Source organism: Chelon labrosus (genome assembly GCF_963514085.1).
Source record: "Chelon labrosus genome assembly, chromosome: 14".
Classification (NCBI taxonomy): domain Eukaryota; kingdom Metazoa; phylum Chordata; class Actinopteri; order Mugiliformes; family Mugilidae; genus Chelon; species Chelon labrosus.
Genome location: NC_140347.1, coordinates 20,732,692 through 20,753,447, shown reverse-complemented (window position 1 = coordinate 20,753,447; position 20,756 = coordinate 20,732,692). Strand labels below are relative to the sequence as shown.

The 20,756-nt window shown below is 42.2% G+C and overlaps 2 protein-coding genes across 4 annotated transcripts in view; both read right to left on the bottom strand.

Annotated features, from left to right (window-relative positions):
• phip (PHIP subunit of CUL4-Ring ligase complex) overlaps window positions 1–2,733 on the bottom strand; it is a 33,320-nt gene extending 30,587 nt beyond the window's left edge. The window contains exons 1-4 of one of the 2 annotated variants that reach the window (XM_084560631.1): window positions 2,122–2,733; window positions 1,950–2,008; window positions 1,835–1,864; window positions 1,624–1,683 (exon numbers count right to left, since the gene is read on the bottom strand). In XM_084560631.1, the coding sequence (XP_084416757.1) occupies window positions 1,624–1,683; window positions 1,835–1,864; window positions 1,950–2,008; window positions 2,122–2,161 (189 nt within the window). In that variant the 5' untranslated portion in view covers window positions 2,162–2,733. Of the gene's footprint in view, window positions 1–1,623; window positions 1,684–1,834; window positions 1,865–1,949 lie in introns of both variants that reach the window. The other variant, XM_084560630.1, reaches the window with a different exon arrangement.
• A 3,495-nt stretch (window positions 2,734–6,228) lies between these two features.
• hmgn3 (high mobility group nucleosomal binding domain 3) lies at window positions 6,229–13,446 on the bottom strand. Of its 2 annotated transcripts, none has more exons than XM_084560929.1 (6): window positions 13,281–13,446; window positions 11,465–11,515; window positions 11,178–11,207; window positions 9,479–9,529; window positions 9,000–9,098; window positions 6,229–7,110 (listed from the first exon to the last, which is right to left on the bottom strand). In XM_084560929.1, the coding sequence occupies exons 1-6, from the start codon at window positions 13,293–13,295 to the stop codon at window positions 7,072–7,074; spliced, it is 285 nt and encodes a 94-aa protein (XP_084417055.1). In that variant the 5' UTR covers window positions 13,296–13,446; the 3' UTR covers window positions 6,229–7,071. The 2 variants fall into 2 exon arrangements, with proteins under 2 accessions (XP_084417055.1, XP_084417056.1); XM_084560930.1 differs by having other exon boundaries at window positions 9,000–9,095.
• Between the last annotated feature and the right edge of the window lie 7,310 nt (window positions 13,447–20,756).

The following is a 20,756-nucleotide window of genomic DNA, read 5'->3' as shown; positions in this document are numbered from 1 at the left end:
TCACCTAAACTGCCTCTGACATTGATTCATTTGAATAAACACGAGCCGCCATGTTGGAAGTTCCCCCTCATTAATGGGTAACAACCGAAGATTAATAAACTGGTGTAAATGTATTTACGTTGTAACGGAGCCAGGTTTTTTTTTATTATTATTTTCATTCTGATACATCTCTGTTTAACTGTCTGCCTGATCGCCATTTCATGCGCAAAACGAAAACAGCCACGCGTCTAATTAATCCGCCTTAATTAATTAGACGCAATTAATATTGTTAATTATTACAATATCATTGAAGTCAGCGACGATTCCTCGCTGCTGCTGCTTCTGCTGCTGCTGCCCAGACCAGACCCCGGTCTGTGGCAGCGCCGACATCTGAGCTGACAAACGGGAGTCCGAGCGAGATCCTTCTGCCTTCAAACTCCCTGATTCCATTTGGTCTGATAATTAAAACCCCCCCCGCAGTATTTTTTTTTCTTTTTTTTTTTTTTTTTAAATACGGGAAATTATGCACAATAGACAGGAGGCAGGCTGAACGGCCGGGGATGGGAGGAGGAGGAGGAGGAACGGAGAGAGCCCAGCGAGCCAAGCAGGAAGAGAGAGAGAGAGAGAAAAAAAACACACACACACAGGCAGGCAGAGACGCTGTTAATAATTTCTTAAACGTATAGATTTACTCTATCTCTTCGAGCTGCACTTCATGCGATCTGCTCTCGGATGTCAATCCGTCTGTTTTTTGGATATGTCAAGGAAATTACGCAAACGCAGAGCTCTCTATTGATTATATAGGTTATAGGTCATTGCATTTTTAATATTAAAATAAAACTCATAAAATAGCTTTTAAATAACAGCGGTGCGCACTTTCAGCGGTCTGGCTACGAAATAAACGTGTGTGAGCGATGGTGAATTCTCTCCACGCCCCCATGCGTAAAAAAAAAAAAACGGCGCTTTCAGGCGAGCCCTGTTTGTTTACATGACAATTAGCACCCCAATTAATATTATAAGATATCAGCTCAACGTTACCTCTCATTTCCACATGAACTGATCTCCCTCTTCCACGCGAGCTGGCAGCACCAGTCCTCTAAAACTCCAAAATGACTCCAGCAACACGCGGGCAGCAGCCGATCGAGCCTCAGCTGGGAGCAGTAACTCCGGCTTAACCGAATATACTGTTTATATTCTCCTCAAAAAAAAAGTCCTGTTTTCTAACTCTTGCCCCCTGTGTGTTTTCAACCCATGCACACAAACTGTGGTTCTTGCAGGACAAGAGCGCCTCCATCTCTCTCTGGCTTGTGGCGCAGGGAGTCCCTCCTCCGGATCCTGGCGCTCCTACACCACAACACTCATGACGTATCAGCATTTCACACACACATTTTTTTTTTTTCCCCCAACAACTGTTCAAACCTTTTGGACATGCATGGCACCGAACTCGCACGCCACGGTGCACGGGAGGTTGGGACCCGACCCGTTTGGTGCCCCCCCAAAAAAACGGCCCCGAACCTGCGGCCAACTCGCCCTGCAAAGTCCTTTTCGTTTTTTTTTCCCTGCCACCTGATTTAAAAATTGCGGGAAATTCAATTTTTATTTTGCTCTCTAAAAACTTTTTCCTCAGTTATAGAGCTCCCTTACCAAATTTTCGTACGTCCCGGGGTGTTCCTGCCCCGTCCAGTCCAGCCTTCTGGGCAGCAGCTGGGGTGGAAAAACAGTGTCGACCGTGATCATCCAGTTCATAAATGTACCGAGGGATGTTTTAAAACAGTAAATGGTAAATCAGAGTAAAGGCTACATCACAAAGTACAGTGCAGAGAGAAGCATCTCTCTCGTACTGCTGACTGCTTACCTCCTTCTCCTCCACCTCCCTTATCAGGGTCTGAAAATAGCATAAAAATACAAAATTACACCTCATGACAATCTCGGACGTATTATAAATTGTCCTAAAATGCAAAAACACCAACCTCGGCTGCTTTCTGACACGGTCCAGCTTCTAGAAATCGGGCTATTAGGAAGTACAGTTCTGGTATGGTTGGAGGGGGAGAAGAGGACGGGAGCTGCGTTAGAAGAGGGCACCGAGGAAATTGTGGGGATATTACAAACACCATGACACATTTACCGATCTCCTTTACTCACCAGAAGTCAACTGCGCGATGTGTGTACTGTCTGAAGCCATTTTGGTGTTGTTTGCCAGGGCAGCGCCAGAGCCTGTGTGGTGGGTCTAGGTGGCTGCCCTGTAGCTGTCACTGTTTATCCACCAGGAAGAGGCTGCCTCCATTCAGCTCGGCTCACACAGTGAGTCCCGGCTGCGTCCTGTACTCATCCGCGAAGCGGCAACTAGTGCGTGCTGTGATGTTTACCCCTCAAAACGCCGTCTTCCCATTTCAAAGAACGAACCGCTAAAGTATTACTGCATTGACTGTCGCTCGGGGTGAATTTCAATCGCGGTCGGTGCGCTGTAGAGGCATTTTTGTTTAAATCCCCCTCCCCCTCAAAGGAAAAGGCGCAAGCCCTTTGCGGAAGAGGACGAGCGGTGTGTATCACGCACGCCACTGTCGAGGGGAGGTAGAAATGGCAGCCTGCTAAAGGAGAGGACACATTGCTGCAGAATTACTTTTTAGCTAAATGACATTTAGTACGTTGTAGTAATTACAGTAGTATGCCGTCTTAGATTAAAGTTAATTTCGGACAAACACAACGTAATTCCTGTTAAATTTTTTTCATTTTTTCGTAGCTGCGGATGTAGAATTTAGCTCTCGTGTTTGAGAGGGATTTACAGCCGATCTAACCGTTCCAGCTAGGTTTTACTAAATATTACGGCTAACTAGCTAACTGTGTTCAGCCAGTCAGTTCTCCTTGGCCTCGCTTGTCGTTCCTCTGTCGTAATTGTGTAACAAGACGTCTAGCTAACACACCCACTCTCACTGGGAGCCGTTTGGTGGGGAAGTCGTCCATTTCTCTTCCAAATAGTGCCAGGCAGTAAAATGGGGGAAGGGTTGGAGGAGAACGGGAATGCAGCTTAATGAATGAGTCCCTGTGAGTTACGGCAATCTAATGGCAATGGACACACTGATGCGAGATCAAGGAGATTATCAAGGAAATACATGACAGCTCACTTCCTCTGTCATCACTAGGCAGCTGTACATAAAAAATGGAAGACGTTGTTTTTTCTTTTTTTGACAGTAAATTTTATATGTATTACTATAATTTTATTAAACAGCAACTAAAGCGAGCCTTGTTTTTTCTCACTCTCTCTCTTCGACCCTGTAAAGTGTCTAATTTTATGTGAGGTTAGACATCAAGGAAATCTTAAGTAATAAGAAAAATGTCCACGGTATGCACTTTATCTTTTTACATTCTTTCTGGAACAGTTTTAAAATATATTTTTTAATTGAGAAACAAAAATCTCCAAAGTGAGGTTACTATTGAGATTTGATACAGGAAGCGCACAACCCTAAAGTCAAAGTGTGAGATATTTACACATTATGAGGAAGTAAGGTGTCTTTTACACACTACTGATAAGGTATATCTTGAAGTTGCTCTCGCATCTTTTCTATTTTTTTCCCCTCACTTTGTTATAAAGTACGGTCATACTACTGTCTATCAAAATAAGCAATTACTGGAGAAGTTTATCCTTGTATTTAATGCATACTGGAACCATTATCAATTATCTAATTGGGTTATTTCAAAAATAGTCATTCTTCTGTTCATATTATAATTTAAATACCCAACTGAGACTTCAATATGAGACTTTGACTATGCTAATTATATATAAATCTAAAAATAAAATATCAGTCGGCGTTACTACTGCCTTAATGCAGTTTGAACAATTTATTTCCTGTAAACTGTCAACCCACGAGGGACCTCAATTAATACGTACCATTTTAGTCATTTAAATGGAGTAATTTCATTATTTGAAAAATACCTAACAGGGTGTTGTTAATCAAATGAATGTGTAATATCTTAAAGGCATGTTATGTCTGAGCTGACACTTGTTTTGTGCAGTGGTTACCACGCAGCAAGGAAGGGCCTTTCTGCTGGGGGTTAACGTGCACGTTGGGTAAAACAGCTCAGTCTCAATTGGCCGTAGGTGTCAGTGTAAATGGTTGTTTGTGTGTCTGTGTCAGCTCTGCCATAGAATGGCGGACTGTCCAGGGTGTACCCCCGCCTCTCGCCCAATGCCTAGGGACACTCTGCAGCCCCCCTTGACCCTCACTTGTAAATAATTAATGGGCGGATGAATTTGTTGTTTTTTCCAAGGGAGCAGAACAGCATAAAATAGTGGCTACACAACCTATTTTTCTGTGTCAGAAGTCATCTGGTAGGTAGGCGGATGTAATCTTTACTCTGGGAGGAAGCAGAAGTTATATTTTAGGTTTCCCACATCTCCCACTAATAGAACTCTTGATCATTTGTGCAAAATGTGCACTTCATTCAATTTCCATAACCGCTTGTCCTCTGGAGGGTCGCGGGGAGGCTGGAGCCTATACCAGCTGTCACTGGGTGTACACCCTTTACAGGTCCCCAGTCCATCGCAGGGCTAACACGGAGAGACAGACAACCATTGACATTCACATGCACACCTACGGCCAATTTAGAATCACCAATGAACCTAACCAGCATGTCTTTGGACGGTGGGAGGAAGCTGGAGTACCAGGAGAGAACTCACGCAGACACAGGGAGAACATGTAAACTCCACACAGAAAGGCCCAGTCGGCTGATATGGATTCCAACCCAGAGCCTTCTTGCTGTGAGGCAACAGTGCCAACCGCCACGCCACTGTGCTGCCCTGTGCACATCATATGACTTTGAATTGGCCTCTTATTTTCTTCCTTAGTACTTGGTGATTCCTTTGACTAAGTGCAGTCAACCAGCAAGAATGGCTTAATATAGAAACTGAACTAAAACTATAGCATATAAAAAGAATCCTTTAACAAGTTTGAGATTTTAGGCCTAGTCAACTACTTCCATTTTACCTGTTCTCTTGTACACACAGGCATAAATGTAACTGTGCTGGCTGACATGACCACAAGGAGGCAACCTCACCCTGTGCCACTCAGTTGAACAAGCAGCCGTAAAGGGCTCAATGCATGTTGAGGAGGAACGTAATCGGTTACAGTTTCCTCCCTTACAAATAAGAATGAACTAATTAGTGGTGAACACGTAGAGGAAAAAAAACAATGGTGTTTGGTGCTTTTAATGTTTACTTGACCAATGCACACAGTTAACCAGAAGATACTAAACCAATTTTTTCATAACCTTCTGTAACTTTTAAATCAACACCGTTTTCATTCATGTTGATTTAGTTTTTAGCTTTCGGATCACTGACTAAATAAGTCCACATCAAACTATGTTTTTTCCTCTGTGTCAACCATACAGAAAAGCCACAGTTGAAGGCCATTGTCAGGAGTTTGTTGATTTTGTTTGATAAGTTATACCTTGTGCGGTCGTGGAGCTTTGATGGACATTTTTTTGCAAATATTTATATTTCACTGTCATTAGGTTCTTGTAGCTATTAGGTATCACAGAGATTTTAATATCAGTAGGGTACCTTGCGGCTTTTCAGATTCACCGGTATAGTGTGGGGGTTAGAAGGTCAAACATGCCTGGGGATGGATTTCCTACTCACAACAAATCATTTGAAGCAATATTCACAAGCATACATCCCCTTCTGTTGAGGAGTAATGCATGTTGTTGAGAGACACTCCTGGTGATACATTTTAATTAGTCTCGTCAGTGTACATGGTATACAGACATCATCACTACTCACCTCTACATGCTAAAAAAAAAAAAAGGAATTGGCCATTGGTCCCTGAGTATGAGTGACAGCTCGTGCCACAATGAAGGGACCGTACAGCTTCACAAGTCCCACCACTCTGGCAAATGCTGACCTTTCACTTCCTGACGCAGCAGTTGTATTTAACACTGCCACGTGCCCTTGTCGACCTCTCACGCACACATGCACACAAAGATGAGCACACAGTGGTGGCTTTGTGTTGGTTTAAAAGTACTTGTTAACATGAACCCACTGAAAAGGAGCTCTTGAACACAGGCGGGACGCATGCATACATGTGCATTCTCGTAGTCGGGTTTTCCACACTACAAAGAGCAACGTGTGCGAGGCCATAGAACGACAGTTAAAAAAGATAGCACTGCTGTACAGCTAGAGACAGTGTAGATGCAGTGCTCTACACACAGTGCACAGTTCAACGATAAGTGAAGAGACACAGATAGACGACCACGTGACATCAACTTTTCCTTTTATTTCAAAATATTCTCCCAACAGGATGAAACTCAGAGAAGCCCAGAGGGTCCAAAGCCAATAGAGCCGTCTAGAACAGAAGCACCACTCATTATTGCTGTGTCAGTCTGCTGCAGGACAAGGCGGTCAGAGGGGGGTGAAGAAAAAGAAAAAGAAAGAGGGGAGGAGGGGGGAGATGAAGTAAACCAAGTCAAACACAGAGACCCACAAACACATTCACTCCAGCACACACATACAAAAGAGCTATGTGGAACACAGTGGTGGCGATTCTAAAAACTAAGATGTTTAAAAAGCTGCAGATGTTCTCCACGGCAACCGTGGAACTGGTTTCTCTTAGCTCTACGTCCTGACTGTTGATACACGTCTACAACCTTGACCATGGAAGGGAGGGGAGGGCTTTTGAGCGTCTTACTCATTACAGACAGAGTGCTATTAATGATGATAATCTTTAATAGAGAAGAATAACTGCAAACAAAGGCAGAGCTCGTTTAAAGATTGTAACAGTCTTGTTTATGGCCCCCTTCAGGCAAAAACAGAGAACATCTGCAGCTGTCTGATAAAACCGATTCATTCTGCCTTTCTGATTCAAAGAGGCGTACGGTATATAGCTATACAGGATGGAGGAGAGAGGAGAGAGGAGAGAGGAGCATCGAGCGAAAGCAGAGGTTGGAGGAGTGTGAAGATACAGAGCCGGGTTGCTGGATGTCTGTCTCTACTATCACAAGTCTAAAAAAAATTCAGCATGGTACAAAAATCGTCAGTAAAAAAAGATGCTTTGCTGCCATGAAGTCAGAGGGGACGAGTCGGTGGACGCGCCCGTGTCTTTACGCCTTCTCCTCTGCCGCCTCTGCTGCTTCAGTAACCTGGAAGGGGGAAGAGAAGGAACACTTAGACGGGGGATACAGGTGTTATCGTCATTCACCGCAGGTAGATTCCAGCAAGTGCTGGGATTAACTAGCCTAGAAATTCCAGCCAGCTGGGTCTGCCAAGGTTCAGCAGGCAAGCCCTTTGTAGGCGTACACCAAATGCATTCTCCATAAAGCCAACTGTTTGATTTAGCTTGAGCCGTCTGTTTATAGGAGGACGTTGACGGAGTTATCTGGATTACTGAAACCCACAAGCACCAAAGCAACTGTCTTTCTCGATTACATTTATTCAGTAGTCATTTCTTTTCACAGAACTACTCTTCCCACCTAGCGCAACAGTTCCCATACCTATCTATGTATGATTTGATATATAAAGTGTCTGGGATATAGAATCTTATTGGTGGCGCTTACTGCAACATTCTTGGTTCTTCTGGCCAAGAACACTTTGCCACAAGGACATGATGGTGCTGGGATCAAACTGCCAACCCCGCAATCAATTAGTGGATGACCCACTCTACTACATTTGAGGTTGAAGCCACTTTCATGTCTGGTGAGTATGAACAAGAGGAAGCAGGTGGTTTGCCAAATATAAAACAGTCACCGTTAGCTCCACTTAGCATGAAAACCAGATACAGCGATATTGCTAGCTTGGCTCCGTTCAAAGTTGGCATCACACTACCAAAGTGTTTCCACTCAGTTTCTGCTTATGCTAAGCTACCTCCTGGCCCTGGCTTCATGTGTACCGTACTGACACAACAGTGGCATCAGTCTCTTCCTCTGAGCAATAAAAGAAGGCGAGTGCATCACTCCCGACGACGTTTTTAATGTTTCAGGTTCACTTCCCCGACCAGCCCCTGCATTTTCTCACTCGCCGCTAGTGTTGGCTGAATGTCATGTGGCCTGCTGTGACATGGAACAGTCACACCTCAGTAAATGAAACACATTCGATCTGCTTGAAACAGCTCTTTAATGTGACCCCAGGTGAGGTGGGTGTCCGTGAGTTTCAATACGTGAAATGTCTCCACTCAACTCAACTTGCTGACTGGCCTAGCTTTAAGATAGCCACAGCTCAAATGATTGTGATGCTTTTTAAACAAACATCCTGCTTCAAAAGCTGCAGTCCCCTGTTTAGCTTTGCGGATATTTCTCTCCTGAGTTTAGCAGTATTTATGGATCCACAGCTAGGTTTAACCCACGACTCCCACTATACCTGCAGGAATCAACAGCATCTCAACAGTTGTGATCTACTGCGCTGAACATCTTCTCTCTGCTCCATCTGCCCGACCATTGGTAGAACCAGCTGTCTATGAACCAGTGAGCCAATTATATTTCACATCACTGCTCAGCTAATGTCAAAAGTTGTCCTTGGACCCCTTCACTGCACACAGCAAGAGAGACATCTTCTCTCTCTCTCTCTCTCTCTCTCTCTCTCTTTCTTAAACATTCTAATTAACACAGCACTCCAACGCACACCACTGAGCAAATGTTTGCTCTGTTAACTTCCCGGTATAGGTTAGGTGTTAGTGTCCAAACACACACACAGGCGCATTAATTAGAAACACACAACCGTACCCTTAACTCTGACTGTCTCACTCTGCCCTCTCACAGACATCAAGGAGGGAGCCGTGCTTCTGGTGGAAGACACACTGACAGACGGACGAGACACGTAGATCTGTGTGTGTGTGTGTGTGCGTAGGTATGTGTGAGCATGTGTACACGTCAGCGGAAAGAGATGCAGTGGAGGTACGAAATTGATGTGATTGAGGAGGAGTATCGGTGTGTTTGTAGACACATTGACAAAATAAGGAAATAAAGGTCATTATTTTCTTGTTCGTTCCTTACTGAATAAACTTTTTTTTTTATATTTAATTTTCCCCTCCCCATACCTCATTGGTCTTGGTCTCTCCGTTCTGGGCGGGGCCGTCTTCCTTCTTCCCCTTGGCGCCGCCTTTCTTTGCCTTCGCCCCCTTATCGTCTACCACCTTCTGCGCAGAATGGAAAGAGGAGACGACAAGACGCATATAAACTCAGTGACGGTAGACATTATTGTATACGGAAAGCGTTCTCTATTTGACCTCTACTATTTCTTTTTGTATGTGTGAGGCCCCTCATTTAGTTCTTTTAAAATATATAAAGAGATTCTACTTCAAAATATATGGGATGGAAAATAATGAGACTTGGCCGCTACAGCTTGGTACCTGACAGGTATGTTTACATGTTTGTGTCCGCTTTGCTCCTGCACATGAAGGAAGAGTGGCGAAGAGTAACCCACTGTCTCAGACTGTTATAAATTTATGTGGCTTTTCATACATTATTATCGGATTGCTTGCACGTGGTTGCGTGTGTATCTGTGCATGTACTTCACCTTGACGACGGCCTTCTTGGGCTTGGGCTCAGTCTTGGGTGGAGCAGGTTTCTGCAGGTTACACATAAAAACTGTTAGATTCAATCGTTCTCGCAGCTACTGTCTTTGAGGAAACATTAGTTTATCTTCAGTTCCCTCTCCTCGCCACACTTACAGAGCCATTTCGGTGCTGTTTATAATAATATTGCTTCAGCCTGAAGAGCAGCTGAGCAAATTCATTAGGAAAAACACAGATCTCATGCAAGACTGGAATGCCCGAACTGAATCTCACTGTAAATATTAATAAGGACGAAGCACTCACTGTATTTCATAAGCAACCGGGCTCTGACATTATTCCCTCGTTAATATCTGCATCTGCGAGTGAACTGACCTCAAACCACTCTTCAATGACTCTATCAGATGGGAGCAAAAGAAGTCTACCCACTCAGAGCGAGCGAGTTTGCTGCAGAAATTTTCCAGGCTGCTGAGTGTGGACCACGTTACCCTGAAGCCACGAGCTACAGTAGCACCGCTGTGACAAAATGAAATCATGTGATTCTCAGTCCAAAATATCTCTGTTTTTCTTCTCTAGCCACATCTTCTCTAACCCTAACCCTCTGCAAATGAGAACCCAGAATGAAAGGAATATATATCCCTAGATATGAGGGTGAGGCTTGAAGTTTACAATTTCAACTTCTTAGAACGAAGGGAAACGCAAGGAAGACTGTATTAATCGTTGTGTCCAAATGGATCATGATCAATAACAGTGTCTCACCGAAGACAGAATACTTGGACATTTTCGGAAAGTGTCTTTCTCACATGGTGTTTGATGAAACTATCAATAGTCCTTTTTCTAAGAGAACGTTAGCTTAGCTTAGCACAATAACTGGAGATGGAGGTAACTGCTAGTGCTGTGATTGTCTGGAGCCTCTGCTGATTGCTTGGCAACCTCACCATGATTACAACACTCAATAAAGCTCAATGAGGCCAAGCTGCTTGCACTTAGGCTAGCCATTCCCCTCATTTACAGTTATTATGCTAAGCTAAGTTAAGCTAAGATAAGCTAAGCTAGCTACTAAGTGGTAACTTAGCCGCTAGCTAAGTCTATATTGACTTAAAATCTATTAACTCAATCTGATCTTGTCATCAAACTCTCAGTGAGAAGGGGACTGCACAGGTTTTCCAGGATGTCGAAATATTCCTTTGAAGTGCACATGCAAATGTACATGCAAAGACGCAGGACGCATGGGTTTAACGTGCAAAGTAAAACACACACAGAAACACGTGACCTGTATGGCAGAGCTGCGTGATCACATCGCTGACACACTTTCTAGATGGTATTGCCATGGTTACCACTGAAACTTTCACATTTCACGTATATCTTATATATAAACATAAATATATACCGGAACAATAAAGTGCAAAATGTAACTGTTTGAATCATGCAGCCATGCCACAGGCCACGCTGAGAACGGACAAAGACAACAGAAAAAAAGACATGCACACCAAGCCAGAACCAGTCCTCCAGGTGCAGGTTTATGGAATTTGTACATGCTTACTGCCTTGATCAAATCCATAATCTGGAAGAGGACTTTACTCTGAGACTTGGTTATGTGACACCGATCATCCCACGAGGCTGAGGCGGGATGAGGAGGAGACGTGGAGAGGAAGAAGAGGAGAGTGACAGAGGTGAAGACAGGGACGGGAGAACGGGACTTACCGCTGATAATCTCTCTGACCTTCTGGTGGGCTATGGGAGCAAGGGATGATCAAGGAGAGAGAGAGAGAGAGAGAAAGACAGAGAGAGAGAGAGTGACAGAGAGAGATCAGTTGTACCTTTATGGGCTGATCTTCAGCTGATCAAGTCGGTGACAAATATCCTAATGATTAACCTGTCACATGCCTATTCCCTGACACGCACGCACTCACACACACACTCAATACTGTAAAAGAAAAACACAGCATACAAACACACACACAGCACGCAAACACAGATGGAACGGTTACCTCTTGTTTTGTGACTTTGGGGGCCTCCTTGCCCTCAGGACCCTCTGGAGACTAGACAGGAAGTGAGTAAAACATCCATGTTAAAAAATCATCAATGAATTTTTACTTCTTGAATTATGAAAACGGGATTTGATTTACTATCGTTCCCGCTGATAGGCTGCACATAGACAGCTTAGCTTTTCTCAGTAATACATGATGCATGGAAGGCTAGAAAAAGGCTAACAGTTCAAACACTGTCGATTTAAATACTGTCAGAATGCCTTACTTTTTAAACAAATGTCCTACTCATGAATGACATCATAATCTTTTTCTTACGTAAAACTTGTCAGTAGTTAATCTTTTATCTTCAGTTGCTCGTTGTCTTCATCTTTTATGTCAGTAAGGTGGGTAGCTTTGGGTTTCCAAATTTATTTTTTGCTCATTTAAAAACGCTACTGAACTAATGATCAGATTTAATCCAAAAATGATTAACTCATCATGAAAATCAATGAAAGACTTTTATTATTTACTGTACATGCCAGCTATGATGGTAGTCTAAGGATTTTAAAACGGCGGCTCACAACTCCAACACTTTTGATATTCTTAAATTGAATCATTCTAAATCATTTTCTGAATAAATGTACTAATTTACATTAGTTGTGTATTTTTCCTCAAAATAATAGAAATCTTTGTTAATTTGTGCTTCACGTAATGAAATCACATTTTTGATCTTATGAGTCTAAAATTGGTGCTCTGCAGTTTAATATGATCTGATGATGACGGCTGACGATGTCTGGTGATTTCTATTTAAATGGAGACGCCGTGTTTACAGACTAAAAAAAACAAACAAACTGGAGGATGATGGACTATAAACACGGCTTAATTCAGACCCCAGCGTCATTCGGACTCGCTGATCGTGTAATGAACGGGGTATGTTCCGGCTGCAGGTAGGCGAGGACTGCGCGCAAGAGAGTCCACCCCCACCGGGAAAGGAAAAAAAATAAAATAAAATACAGTTGGTATAGCCTGCAGGTTGGCAGCCGCATCATTTGCATGTGGGCGACCTCCGCCCCTGGAGGCCCCCCATTCTCTGTCCTCAAAGGCGAATCTGCGCAGACAATGGCAGTTTTTTAGGTGGTAGAAAAGCCAGTTTCCATGTATGCGCTGATACAATACCCTGGAGCTCGCCGAGCAGTGCTGTTTAGACAGTGTCACGGGCTTTTTTTTCTTTTTTCTTTTTTTACACAGCAGCAATTGTCTCTGGTCCTCTCTTTCTTTATTCCTTTCTCTCCGTCTGGATACGGGATTGTTCGTTCGGCTCGGCGCCTACCATTCATCACCCCTGAAGAACCAAATATTAGACGGGGAGGTGTTGATCTCCTCTTTTTCCTCAGTGTAACATTGAACATTATTTAAAAAAAAAAAAAAAAAAATCGATTCGTCTCATATATGCGTGAAACCAGAAGAACTACAGGCACGCACGTCCCCTTCGGGATTTACGCGTCCATCCATCCGGCGGCTCCGTCTGACATTCACCAGTGCGCACTGTGGACAGGGAAGTGGCAAATAAAACGACCACAAGAACGGCCATTGAAATGAACTCTGTGAGGTTCATGGTTCCAAATTAAACAAACACTATCCGGGAATTGTGTCTTGTATAAACAGACGCGAGTTAAATACACCTGAAGGCTTGAGGACGAAATAACGCTTCCTGAAACTTTGGCATCACCTCACCTGCCTCGACGTCGCCACAGAAATCGCGCACCGCTATTTTCCTCAAATGCAAGAGCTGGAAAAACTACAATGAAGTGTGCTGGACGGCAGGAACGGTACTCACCTTTCTCTTCGGCATTTTTCACGTGAATTATGCTCCACCAAGCTGGGGAAAATTTTAAGGTCAAACCCGAATGGCCAGGAGAGGTGAATTTGAACTACAACGAAATACGGGATCAATATCTAAGTACCTTCGATAATATGTTGATTATATGCACTCCCCAAAACTCTATACCTCCCACAGCCATTGGGTAGAGGGGTCAAAATCCTCTCCTGTGCTTACTCCCGATTGGCTCGTGTCGCCTGTATGTAAATAAGAGGGGTGCGGACATTGGCTGAGATTTATCAGAGTCTACCTGCGATTGGCTGCGCGCTCTTTGTGCGCAGATCCCACCAGACAGCCATGGCTGAGAGGGAAAGTGGAGACGGGCCAATAAAAGCGCAGCCTGCTCTCGGAGGATCTGGGTAATGTAGGATGATAAAGAACGTTGTAAATAAAATACAAAGAGCCAGAAAAAACGCGTACAATGGCACATTGTCGATCACACGGGCTCCAGAAAAGCTGTTGGCCATTGTGTCTTGTAGGTTTTCTGCCGTAAAGCCTCTTTTTTTATTTATTTTTTCCTTCTTTTTCACAGCAATGACACCATGCAGTATATGAACGTGGCACTAAGTTAAACAATGCATAAGGTTACAAAGATGTGCAAGTGGGCTTTTTCATTTCAGTGATGTCTTTCACATGTTTCATGAAAAATGTAAAACATGATTTGGCCCGTGTCAGACAGGTGTACACGTACCAAGGCTAAATTGTGTGGAAGTGCATTTTAGGCCCAGGAATAAAGTCCAAAAATAGCCCAATCAGTAACATCAGTTGAAAGGAATATAATAACAATAATACATTAATAATAAAGATTTTTTGTTGTTGTTGTTGTTGTTGTTTTTTCTTAAGAATGTTTCTGAAGAATTTAAATGTATGTCCTTCCTGGGTTAAGTTCATACTTGGCGGACAACCCAGATAAGGCCCACCTTGAACAGCCAAGGTCACAACATTCAAGCCAGTGACGCACACAGCAAATGAGAATTTCAGAATCAGAATGCTGTTCATTGCCTCGTATGCATGAATATATCTTGGCGGTTTGTAAGATATGAGAAGAATACAACATATTCACAATATACAAATAATATATAAAAAGAGTCTGGTGAAAAGCTCAGATTTACATGTAAATAAAGAAGGAACTGTTGTAATTAGAGAAGAAACTATAGCTTAAGGACTCTCCTCTATCATAGTTTTTTTGCTGTCGTTTTTTATGCACCTTTTTCATGCACCTCTCTTCTGTTGTTATTTATTATTAATTATCCACATTACCTCTGCAATAAGACGTAATTATATAATGCCTGTAACTCCACAGTTTCCACTCACCCTGCACTTTAGATTCACTTTATTCACACAGCCTTGTTTACATCCTCTATGGATGGTTTGGAAAGTTTCAAACATTTTAGCATAGCTTCTATTCTATTTCCTGTGTCTTTAAAAGTGCTCCCCTGGGACAATTAAAATTGTCTGAATCTGAATCTAAATTTGAATTTGAATCTACACATGCATGAATTTCCATTAAGAAACAATGTTTGTTTATATAATGCATAGGCAGAGGTTGTGAGTATCATTCAAGTTAATGTAATTTAAAACTTCAATTTGCGTTCCTTAGTTTTTGTTTGTTGGAGGATGTCTTTTAGGCTTTTCCTTATAATGCCCAAATTACCAGGTAAGCTTTAGGAACCCAAAGGAACCTCCTGTTCCTCTAGTAATCACGGCGCCCTACCTGATCAGAGAAAATCCCCCTGTGGTTGGCTCAAGTATCTACTGAGCCTCAAAACGGCCCTAAGCCCAGACGACTCACTCTGTGTCAAGGTAATAGCCTATTAGGAAAACCCGAATATGAACCAAACATCTTATGGCTAAGTTTGCCCATGCCTGACGCAGCTTTCACATTCAGTACCAGTTATTCCTCCAGTCAGGTCTCTGTCATAGCCACTGGATTTATCAGTTGATAAGACAGACTTAAATGACAGTTATCAAAATCTTTTTTTTTTTTTTTGCTGAATGGATGTCCCTTATGAAAAGTTGTCCTTCGCTGTAGTGTGTTGCTGGAATATATCCCTTCTGCACCAATATATTGACAGTAAGTCTGTTGCAAAGTTGAAATAGGGCTGTGCTAAATGCCCACTAATTATTTTATTAAAGTAAAAGTTAATTATTATTAATTGTGTCCTCCATCAATAATGGCTGAATGAGAAAGAGAGACAACACACTTTCAGCACTTCTCTAGCATCAACTTGATGTGTTGCTTGTGGAAAGACTTGAAATTAGTTGTCAACTGACTGACGAGCTGTTTCAACTCTACAGGCATTTTCTTTATTTGTGGCAAATGTTTTACGTTACGTCTAAGGCCCAATTCATCCACATCATGCTTATTTTTTATTTAAAAGCGTATAAGTCACACAGTACAGTAAATCAACCCATCCTTAAACTGTTGAACTACAAATATCCAGAACCTCTTCTAAGAAACAACTGCTTTCTCCATCTTCTGTGATATGTAAAAGTGTACCTTACAGCATATATGACACCATTTAAACATACAACGGCCATTAAAACATTGTGCAGAAATCAACAAAAGCAAAACCTCCACATTCATGTGCAATGTCGCAATGGGCTGCAAATGACTGTACAAAAAAAAAAGAGAAAAAAAGGGGAGAGATACACAAATCTGACAATGGACAGAGCTTTCCCGCCCAAACAAACAAAAACCCCTTCATTTCTACATAGAATACACAGAAGTCCACCCAGAACACACAGGAGCAGGTAGCTTGATGACTGCTCCACTCTGCCCACGTAGATTCACCCAGTCAGCTGAACGGGAGGAAAACACAATGAGGAGCACCTGTACAACACATACAGTACACATGAAAGACACAACAATGATGGAAGGTGAGGACAGGTGAACAAATACTCTTCATGCATTTTCTCTTAGTGACAGATACTGTACATGGTACTGTATGTAATACGCAACATAACTCATTTGTTTGGATACTTTTCCTTTATGGTGTGTTTTCATTTTAGATGTTTAATGGTGCGTTTTCAAATCTGTGCACCTACGAAGCACTTTTGGTGAGGAGATAATACAGAGAAATACACATACAAACACGAAACACACACAATGGATGAATAAAATATTGTAAATTGTGGTGCCAGTTTAGCTAAGTTGTTTTGTTGTTACAATACAGCATTTAGTAATGATAAGTCACATTTTAATTAAGGTGCCACAGACATTGTCCCAAAGTTGTTTCCCTTTTCTCTTTACATTTTCTCATGTCCACGGTTGATGCATAGTTTTCTAGTTTTCTTCTGCATGGAATGAATGAATATCAGCTGCTTTTCAAAATACACGCGCCGAATGACGTTATTTTCTCCACAGAAGGGCTTGTAAAATTGAACATTTGTTGTACATTGTACATTGGGAGCTAAATGCTAACATCAACGTTCCAATAATAATGAGTACATGCTAATGTTTAGCTAGTATGATATGTATACCATGTTCACCTTGTCATTTGAGGATGATAGCATCCTAACATTTGATAATTAGCTTTAAAGTGCAACTAAGGCTGACAGGAGAGTCCTTAGTTATACAGTGTTCAGTCAATACAGACTGGACAATGTCTACATTTGGTGAAAATCCAGCAAATGACTGTACATACTCCAGTCAGCCACAACATTAAAACCACTGACAGGTCAAGTAAATAACATTGACCATCTTGTGACAATTCAATGTTCTGCTAGGAAACTTTTGGACCTGGCATTTGTGTGGACATTACTTAGACATGTACCATCCACCTAGACCAGACCAGGCACCCCCACCCCATAGCAATGACACTCCTTGATGGCAGCAGCTATGGCCTCCAAATTCCCTAGATCCCAAACTCAACCCAATCTGTGGGATGCACTGGAACAAGCCTGATCCACAGAGACCCCTCCCCTCAACCCAAAGGACCCAAAGGCCCCCACTAACAACATTCTGTTGCCAGACACCACAGGACACCCTCAGAAGGCCCATGTCCATTCTCTGATGAGTCACACAACTGTTTTGGAGGCACAAGCGATACCTACACAATATTAGAACGGTCATAATGTTATGCCTGGTGTTGATGTTTGATCTGTTATGCCTGGTGTAAGTGTCATTTAAAACCACCAATATTAACAGGCTGTTGGCGCTAGAGAAGAACTCAGAGTGACATGTAACAGTCCACCCCATTGTAGATATATCCAACTGTGGACCACAGTCCTGGACACTGTCACACCACCAGCGTGGCTAAAAATAATAGGAATGTCACAATGGCAGTAGATGATACAATGGTCTCTCAGTTTACTCAGCGGTCACGTGATACTGTTACTCTAATCAATTTAAAGTAACCAAACTCATCCTAATCGAGTCACAAGACAATAACTTTTACAGAATGAAAACAATGGGTATAACTGAAGAATTGTTCCGTCATATTGTTTTGGCATTTTGTTCTGGATCAGACTTTCTGAAATAAAAGCAAAAACCTAAGGGACATACAATAGATCAGACCTACTAATATACAGTGAAATGTTCTAAACATGTTTTTATTAACTAAAATTAGTTGGGTTTGTTTATCACTGTGTTCATAATAAAGCCCTTCTCTGTTGTATTTAATATGCTGGGTACAGAATCTATGTGGATCTTCTCATGAAACGCAAGAAACAGCTTTCACCATTTATGCTCTAAATGAGCTCTAAATTAAATTCATTTCAAAGCTAACTCAAGATCTGTATTTTTAATCTAATGTACGGTACATTCACTTTACATTAGGTGATTTGAGTGCGTTGGTGATGATTTACTGTACCCATGCGCTGCTGAAAACATCTTATGTGACAAATTAAAGGATAAAGCAACATAAATTAAAATGGAATTTTCATACAAATGTTGTCATTCATTGAGCCCTGTATGGAGATATGTTTTGATTGTATGTTTCATTCCACTGCATGGCCAAAAAAAACAGTCACCACCTGGATTTAACTAAGAAAATAGGTATGAGCCTCCTGTTGGATAATTACTGCATGGGCGATTATCTTTCAGCCGGCAACAAGTTATTTAACCCCAACTGAAGCAATGAGTAGCTTCTCATTTCTTTCTACATGGTTGTTTAACAGTAGAACTCAGGCATATGTTAAATAGTGAAAGTAAGAGCATTAGAAAACCACAAATTTAACTGGAAAAAAAGACTTCAATTTGCTAGGGAGCATAAAGATTGGACTCTGGAGCAATGGAAGAAGGTCATGTGGTCTGATGAGTCCAGATTTACCCTGTTCCAGAGTGATGGGGACATCAGGGTAAGAAGAGAGGCAGATGAAGTGATGCACCCATCATGCCTAGTGCCTACTGTACAAGCCTGTGGGGGCAGTGCTATGATCTGGGGTCGCTGCAGTTGCTCAGGTCTAGGTTCAGCAACATTATGTGTCCAAAGAATGAGGTCAGCTGACTACCTGAATGTACTGAAGGACCAGGTTATTACATCAATGGATTTTTTCTTCCCTGATGGTAGGGCCATATTCCAAGAAGACAATGCCAGGATTCATGGGGCTCACATTGTGAAAGAGTGGTTCAGGGAGCATGAGACATCATTTTCACACATGGATTGGCCACCACAGAGTCCAGACCTTAACCCCACTGAGAACCTTTGGGATGTGCTGGAGAAGGCTTTGTGCAGTGGTCAGACTCTCCCATCATCAATACAAGATCTCGGTGAAAAATGAATGCAACACTGGATGGAAATAAATCTTGTGACATTGCAGAAGCTTATCAAAATAATGCCACAGCGAACGCATGCTGTTATCAAAGCTAAAGGTGGTCCAACGAAAAATATTAGAGTGCGTGACCTTTTTTTCGGCAGCGACATTTTTTTTGGCCAGGCAGTGTATTAAAAATTGTGACCCCTGACTAAATGAAATGACCCCAATACTTGAACTTGGAAACTACAGCAGACAGACAAAACTATTTCAAGTTAAAGTTCCGACCTCAAAGACCCTTCGTTTTTGTTGTCTTTCGCGGCACCTACGCTTTTTATGACCTCTTCAGACCATTGTCAGTTGTCCATTAGCATCTGGCCCACGTCTCCATGACAGTAACCTGGTCTTTGTTTGTTCAACCATAGTAATATTTACTTGCAGCTCGCTCCCACAGACTCACAACTGACACCGAGGTGACTTGCAGAGATAGTCGGCAACGTTAGCTCCGCTACTCTCTCTGGCAGTATAACTAACTATGCACGGCTTGTGATTTGGCTCGAGAACGTCTCCACAGACGCCCGCTTCATAACACTATAAATAGAAGGACTTTTATATGATTACATTAGTGGGCCGTCAATTGAAACTGTGTTGCTTCGTTTGGTGACAGACAGGGGTATTTACTGTAATGAAAATCTATGATGAAGGCCACTTTAAGGTCCCTTTAACCACTTCTGGAGCTTTCCATGTCCAGTTTGTCATGAGATGGTTCACATTTACATTTTTCTGACAGTTATAATTTACTGTCACTGTCTTTTATAGGAGCCCTGAGCTAACATGGTAAACATATGGATATACGCTGATCTAATTATCTCCTGAACGAGTGCAAATGACACAAAAGTTATATGGGTGAGTAAACGATCGTATTTTATGCTAGAAATAAGGTCCAGGTTGTAAAAAACAGTAGTTTCCCTTTAATAAACACATCTTATAAAATTCATCAAATACCAAAAGGGCTCCAAGAGGAACTTATTCTCCACCAACAGATTACTAACTGCCGGGGTTTGTTTAAAAATGTACTTCATACTTAAAACAACTGCCCTCACAACTATTTATTAGTCGCCTTGGAGCTTCTGACCATAAATACTTTGAAATCATTTACAGCGACGAGGAGAAATTAAAATGACGCATTCGAGCAGTGACCATTAACAAAGGGCCGTGTTTATCTCTTCGGAGATGAAGTGCTTGTCAGTGGGTCAGAAATAGTCCCACTCTCACCATGCAGCAACATTACTGGGATGCCATTTTTCTTTCTGAATGTGAAGAAAGACAGACTCTGGCCTGGATCACCTGTAGACGGGACTTGACTGACACCTAGTGGACAGTTCTGGTTATGATTTAAACTTTTATTTTTCTGCAGGTTGCGTTATTCAGTTACAGCATTTGGTTCAGCATTATTATAAACGGGGTGAAGGATTAAGAGCAGCATTGGATTTGATTTTCATTTTTATTTTTATTTTGAGTGCAATCTTTTTCAGTGAATATATAAATATATATAATATACGCTCTCTCTCTCGCTCTCTCTCTCTCTCTCTCTCTCTCTCTCTCTCTTTTAAAAATAGATTTCTCTTCTTAAAGCAAAAATGAACCTGAAAGACAGACACCCAGATATTTACACCGGTCCCCTCCCACCCTCCTCCTCTCCACCCCACATTACGTCATTGGGAACCGTGCACTTCG

What these genes read in the sequence shown, in the direction of transcription:
- hmgn3 (XM_084560929.1), bottom strand. An exon ending in CCAAGAAGGCCGTCGTCAAG is followed by an intron (nt 9,099 to 9,478) that starts GTGAAGTACATG and finishes CATTCTGCGCAG; the next exon opens with AAGGTGGTAGACGATAAGGG. An exon ending in GAGAGACCAAGACCAATGAG is followed by an intron (nt 7,111 to 8,999) that starts GTATGGGGAGGG and finishes TCCCCCTTCCAG; the next exon opens with GTTACTGAAGCAGCAGAGGC.